At 35.2% G+C, this 7580-nt stretch overlaps 1 protein-coding gene across 1 annotated transcript; it reads left to right on the forward strand.

The window, feature by feature from the left end:
• The first annotated feature begins 1281 nt into the window (after window positions 1-1281).
• On the forward strand, window positions 1282-3918 carry LOC146745932 (zonadhesin-like). The gene is made up of 3 exons (XM_085498820.1): window positions 1282-1440; window positions 3358-3647; window positions 3769-3918. Exons 1-3 carry the CDS (start codon window positions 1282-1284, stop codon window positions 3773-3775), a joined length of 456 nt encoding a protein of 151 aa, XP_085354946.1. The 3' UTR covers window positions 3776-3918.
• Window positions 3919-7580: the final 3662 nt, after the last annotated feature.

Raw genomic sequence — 7580 nt, forward strand, 5'->3', positions numbered from 1 at the left:
AGCCCTGTACGAACGAACACGTATACGAAAACGATTCTGAAATGTAAAGTTCAATTTGTTCACGTTTGTATGCATCGTTTCAAATAATCAACCAGGCGTTATTATGGAACAATACAACATATTGTTAATAACATGAACGCAGTTATGACACACTTACAACACTGTCGATGTCTTGATAGATTTTACTGTTTCACAACGTACATATTTGCAATTGCAATAGAATTACATCCATGCTCTGATACATTGTTGATTGGCTGATACATTGTTTGGGTGAGCCCACAAGGATATGTGCTTTATAATGAAAATGGTTATATTTATAATGTACATTCTAAAGACACATTAGTCATAGACAGCAGGTAGTCCACTGACAACACGCAATGCAGTTAACAGGTTGTCATGTTGTTTGAATAATTTTTAATTTAATGCACACTCTGCTTGACAGTCATTTCCGAAACGTAAATATTATCAGCGTTACCATACTGGGTAAATATTACGTATATGATGCATGTAGAAAAATGCTAATTAAATTGAATTAAAATGTGTTTTCTTTTTTTTTAGAAAAGAAAAGGAATATTTTTAGCCGTAAGTGAATTATTTATTAAAGATAATGTACACTCCGATACTAATCATTCAACACACTATCATAAAAAACTATAAATTCAATCATAGACGCAAGGATTGCAGCCAACATGATGAAATGAACGTTTCGATGAAGTTGTATATTCTTTAAAAAATATGGGTACCAAGTTGTTTAAACATAACCAAGTTAACTGGAAGGGGGAATTTCATCATCCCCGAAACTTGAATAATATGGTTGGACCAAGACGTTTTTTGACGTGGTTTACTATTTTATCCTACACTCCAGTTATTGTTATATTATCACAACCCAGTTGCATCATCTTCAAGTTGATCCGTCTACCTATGGCACCGTTGAAAATAATCACGACTTGTACCACCCTCCTCATTACAATACCCAAGTTACATTCAAAACACAGTAAAATTACACTTTTTCTTGGAACCAATCCATAACACTGCTTATTAAAATTTATCTAAAATTGCCAATAATCAAAACACACACCGTTAGCAAATATTACAAAGCCAGGCTAATGACATCATGAAGGCGAATAAATACAACATTAAAAAGTATAACTTACAGATTGTGCATACAAGGAAGCACTACATTAATATTATGGTCGTTTCTTTCTTTAGGGTTGTTTGGTGGTGTTTTTCTCGATCCTCTGTACCACAGCTTTGATGGAGTGAAATTTGAGTTTGACGGACATGCAGGTTGTATTTTTTCAAGAGTGCATTCACGTGCCTACATTCGTTGTTGCTGTTAGACATCGCTATGTTGAAGCCGTAAACAAAACTGGTGTTTCTGAAGTAATAGTATATGCAGATGGGAATGCGGTTACAACGACAATTGGTAGAGATGTTTTTGTAAGTGAAATACATTGCACTGCATGTAGTAGGAATCATCATTATTAACGTTACACAAGTTAAAACCTCCCAAACATTATTATATATATCGGGTATTATCATGTTATAACAATATCAATGAATGACAGTTTTTATTGCCAAAAAACGTGGAAATCAATGCCTCTGTACGAAATAGTCTAATTTCATAAAAATTCGATACAATATATTAATATACAATCAACCAAAAAGAAAATTGTAGAACACAAGTGGCAATTAGTAAACGATATGATATAAATGAATATATTTGTATTGGATGATTAGGGCTACCGCGCTATTTTTGGTCATAAAAAACGCAAATCATCAGTTATAAATGTTTATATCAAAGTACTGTTGTGAACAGGAGGTCGAAGAAGGGGGACTCCGGTGAACTGCGGATGACACTTACACGTGGAGGTGCCGGTATCGTTCCCAATGAATACACACATTTGTTTGTTACTGATCGTCCCTTTTTTTCTTTCAAAATGGTCACCTGAGGTAAAGCCTAGCTGTACCGTTCTCTCCAGCTTCACCTTCCTCATACCGAGGTTACAAACTCTCTATAATAAAAGTCAAGTCACTAAGGCGTGCCAGATTAAACATGCGATCTACCAATCGCTGCAGTCGTTTGCACGATCACGTGATTAACAGGGATGTGTCTCACGGTTAAAGCCTTGTAAAATTGCCACTTATAATTACAATAAGTATACAATCTTTTCTTGTAAATTTATGTAAAAATTCCTGTAATGTATGTTTATAATCTTTACCCTAAACATGCAAGTTGTGTGTGAACCGAGTATGCGAACGTGAAGTCGCTATCATAACAGTACCATCACTCTTGCATCTAATGGAATGTGCCAATCTTCTTGAAGTAACGGTATTGTGTAACAACTGATGCGTGTCTTGTCAAAAATAAAACCACCCACTAAAGATTTTATGTAAATTAAATAGTCTTAATTGTCTAGTCTACAAAATCTGGAACAAGTACAGACGTAGAACACTTTATTTAGTTGGCATGACAAACCCCTGATAAACATGTCATTCCTGTGATGACAGTAATAAAATGAATCGCTGGTGAAAATGTGAGCAAGTCCAAGATAAATAAGAATTGTGGTTCTCTGTATGTATAGGACAATAATAATAAACACACCCAGCTACAAATGATTTAAAAATAAGTACAATAAGTACAATAACCCCTATGTACAATGACATATCCAATGGATCTTATTTAACAACAGGCAGAAGTCCTCTCGGAAAGTCATTGTACGCTTTTATGCAACGATTTCTAGTCAGTAAATTTGTATCTATGAGGCTTTTAGTAATTGATATGCATAAAAATAATAATATGTTGATCAACCGCAATCCACGTCTCTCGTACAGTTCGTAAGGATTTTGAAATTTCCCCTGACATTAATTATTTTTTTATTCAGAAAACGTAAAAAAAATAATAAAAACCTATTAAGTGAAACACAATGTCATAAACACATTGTACGGCTCAATAGATAAATCCACCCAATAACACTTAACAAGCTAAACATCTTCATCAAATTATTGTTCGTTTTTCTAATCAAATACATATTAAATTCAAGTCACACACTCAATAAAGTAAGCAACTTAAAATATCAATGCAAATTATATTCAAAATATCAGTGGAAAGTGAAAATCAAGTCCGAGACAGAATGTCAATGCAAGTAAAACTTAAAGGCAAATTCATATCAAAATAGTAATGCATACCAAAATCGCACAGAAGATGTGACCCATGGATCCAGCACAAGTCTAAGTATCAGGGAAAATAGGAATTCATAATAAATTTTGAATATAAATTAACGTATGGTAAAACAAGCTCTGTCGTGTGCCCATATTGATTGATTTACTCATGGTATATGTGTTTCTTGTACACAGGTGAATGGCAAAGAAATAGACTCGCCCTTCCCTTGGACGAATGGCAAAATAAAGGTTGACAATGATGAACATGTGAAAATCAGTCTTGACTCCAAATTTACATTATTGTGGAATGGCAGAGGACGCGCAGTGCCAACCCTTGACGCATCTATGTTTGGTAAAGGGTGTGGATTATTGGGCAACGCTGATGACAATCCTGAAAATGATATGCAAATGAGAATGCCAGATGGAACGATGAAGACAACCAGTGACGTAAATAGATTCGGGAATAGCTGGATTATTCCTGGAAGGTAATGTTAAAATTATGATTGAATAGCTATCGATTATATCACCGAATAAAAAACGAAAATAAGAGTGGTTTAATATCAAACAAAATAACATATTATGTATATGTCTTTATTTCTATTGTAGTTGCTGAGCCTGGGAAGATATATAATTTAAATGACAACTATACTTATAAGGTGTGAATAGTGCTGTATACAACGTTTAAAAGATACATTGCTATTTTATTTGGTGAAGGTCGATGTAGTAGTATACAAAATAAATCGGTTATCGAAGAAAGTATAAGTATTTTTTGATTTGTAGATGTAATCCACACGTCAACGGAACTGGAACAAGTGTCAGTGAAAGGGCGCGGTTTTTTTTATTGTGGGCAAAATCGTCAGTCCACAAAACAATTATTACTTGTCAATCAGCTAGTCCTGCACAAACGAAATGCTATTCTTCGAAAAAAATGTTTCAAATAGATTCACGAATCAGTTTGATAGACATTGATTTCAAGTATTCGAAAATTTACCTCCGATATCATGCAACATAATACACACAGTGGCGACCTTTTAGGATACTCGATAACCGCCTGTCTCGTCAGATATTTAATATCGCTAATCAGCGCAGTATAGTGGGTATTCATCAATTTCTAAATCGAACCAAGAACCACGCAAATACAGAGAAGGTGGTGAAATTACACACATACATCCGAGATAGTTACATACAAGACGGTTTTCATCATCCCCTTTCTCTAATATTATATGCCATTAACATTCACGTTTCAAGTATGCAATGTATTAATTATATGCAGAATGTTTATCTTTTCTTTGAATGCCTGAATCCACACGTATATATCTTAATATACGTAAACTGTAAACATTTAATGTCTGAATGTCACTTTCTGATGTGGATATATTTAATTCTTCAGATATGTTGACCATTCAAACAAAATAATAAATCTAGTTTGTGATGCCCTGTTCGTAGTAACATTGTATTCAAGCGCGTGTGTTTATTTTTGTCGCTGAAGTCTTCTCAATGGAATGACGTGGGCACTTGTGTGAAGTCAATCAGAATGTACTTAAGTAAGCACTAAATGTGTGAAGAAGGGCCAGATGAGGAAACTATGAGTATCCATACTTACAGTGGCCAAAATATACAAACGATCCGCTGCTAGAAAATCGATCCGCTACTTTTGCTGTTTAAGAGTTCAATAAATCAAAAGAAAATATATCGTTTTTATTTTGTAATTCTAAATGTATGATGAGTTTTCACCCCTTGGGAAGAATAAAGGTTAATTTGTTCAAATCGCTTTTAGTCCCATAACAGTACAGTCCATCATTTTATTTATTGTCTAATTTTGAACCCTTACAGTTTATTGTATCACACTATCTGACTTCAGTGATCATTTTTGTGCAGCAATATTGATTACATTATCGCAAAACTTTCATCAAAAACACGAATTTTCGATTTGTAACCAGTAAGTAAGCCACTCAATGTAATGAATACAATTTATTTTGAACCAGTGCTGTATATATTTAGGATCCCATTGTTATACTCGCGATGATATTTTATATCTTTTTTGTGCACAGATACGTGTCATTTTTTTACAAGCCAAAGTTTAATGAAGCATAGAGCTTCATTATATATGACTATGGTGTTGAAATTATGCCCTCAGTATGAATAGCAACAATTGATACTGTATCATTGGATTTATTTAGTTATGCTTCAAAACAGGTGAACATTATGGTGATAAGCAAGGCTGACAATTTTGACTACAATTTTGTCGTGGCAATTCGTGCCATTTTGGTGCTCAACTGGGAGGCTCCTGCACTGTTATTGACTAGTTCACGCATAGTTCACGACTAGTTCACAAATAGTACACAAATGCGTGCCCATTAGTGTCCACATTGATACGAACTGTCCAACGAATTCACGTACAGTTTGGGCATAGTTTACACACTTTTCGCATTGACACGACGTGTTTGCCCACTTCGGACGGTGTCGTGCCGACTTGGGCACGTCATATAGAAATTGGAGGTCTCCCCAATCCCTGGTCATTTTTGGATTGGCTGTGTCTGCTTTGTTTTAGGCATGTTGCCTCTGTGATATAAGTTGTCTGTTCGCTTATGATCTTTGGAATTGCGAGCAACGTCCAGACAACCTTATATATACCCCTGCACTGACGCGAGCTCCACTCCTAAACTCGTCGTGAACTCCTCGTAAACTCGTCGTGAACTGCTTGTGAAGTGCGTAAACTGCTCTTGTCACCAATGCGTGAAGTACACGTGATCGTGTCAGTGGGAAGGCACGGCCACGCTGCGGCGCGCGTGAACTACTAGTGAACTCGACGTGGGCTGTTCGTGAACTATTCGTGACACTGACACGACGAGTTCACGAACAGCTGGCGTATAGTTCACGACCCGGTCGCTAAATTGTGTCGTGACCACAATTTTGAACATTTCAAAATTCTCGTCCCGATATGGCAGCAGTCGCGACGGGTTTATGTACATTTCACGTCAGTTTACTAGTGTCAATATGTGCCACAGACTCGTGCAAGTGTCAGACTTGCTTTAGGAAGTTTATTAAAGTGACCAAGTCACTTTAGCCCAAAACAGTGAACGGTATCTGTCTGCAGGGTAGATCGAGCAAGCATACTGCTGTTTGACAACTAATATTTTAATGAGTATGACATCTAATCTATCAAAATCAAAAATTATGGAGATGTACTAAGACCGACGAAGATACCGATGGAACTTTATTGTTTAACCGCCAGTATATAAACAAAACGTAATGTAGTAACATTTCATATTAGCCATAGATGTTAGGCTGTTTGAAGCTTGCCTCGCTCAGTAAATAACCAATAGGCTTATAAACAAGTTTGTTAGGTAGTTTTACATTTTTATTTCACGGGCACATGGAATACTCCAGCATTGGTGTTATGAATAACATACATAAATGTACACAATATAATCGAACCCACACAAATCCTACTTATATCATCCCTGATACCGGCTACACTGTTTAAATATTTGTAATGTAACGTGTAACATGACACTGTGTCAACATTCGTTATAGTCCCTCCACTTATATTATAGGTTGATAAATTCGTGGAGTTTTATTTCTAATAATTCGGATGTGTTTGCCCAAACCAATCTCTTTGCATATAGTTTTCTATTCGTAGTCTCTCCATACACATCTTACCTGCAACTGCTTATTTTATATTATGCTTTATACTAGGCATATTATGAAAACACTAATTTTACATCTTGGTTTCAGGCAATCAATTGCTTTAACAAGTAGTCATACATCCTTCATTTGTTCTTAAGAGCAGTACACTCCGGGCAGTATTACTTAGATTTGTGACTTTCTCTCAGTTCATGTAGTTGCGATCCTGGTCAATAATCTAACAAACCTTTTCGTGAACCTTAGTTTCGATTGACAGTACAATGTATCAGAAAGTCTGTTTAGCATCTGTGTACCAACAAAAGCTGTATTTTATCATTACAAGCACGTTGCAAACATTGTTTTGACGGAACAGGTTTAAACCCTTTACAAGTTATCGTATTCATCGTTTTACAGTGTATCATTTACATAGTCACCAGTGATCGACATATGCTACGTTATGTATTAAGACTAGTTTTGCCTTTACTTCCATCATCATTTGACTGTATTGGGACACTCAATCAACACCACAACAGTTTACTATCTAACCTGTTCTATTCTACAGTTGTAAGGTATGATATGATTGATGTAGTAATTCCATGTACTTTTATGTGTATTTTATTTTATAATTAGTTTGTGTAACTGTGTAATTTAATATACACAACATATATTTCGAGCTGGTTAATATTATTACAATAATATTTGATAGATGAAAACTAGTTTCTTTCATGGTTTGCTATATAAAATTGTGGAAACAATTTATAGAAATATAGTTCCAAATATTCCGATTTATA

The sequence above is a fragment of the Saccoglossus kowalevskii genome, chromosome 5, assembly GCF_978046115.1.
Source record: "Saccoglossus kowalevskii chromosome 5, keSacKowa6.1, whole genome shotgun sequence".
Lineage (NCBI taxonomy): Eukaryota > Metazoa > Hemichordata > Enteropneusta > Harrimaniidae > Saccoglossus > Saccoglossus kowalevskii.

Excerpts from the sequence above, each read along its gene's own strand:
- LOC146745932 (XM_085498820.1), top strand. The coding sequence starts at position 1,282 with ATGCAGGTTGTATTTTTTCAAGAGTGCATTCACGTGCCTACATTCGTT. Across the intron at positions 1,441-3,357 it reads CAATTGGTAGAGATGTTTTT|GTGAATGGCAAAGAAATAGA; the intron begins GTAAGTGAAATA and ends TCTTGTACACAG.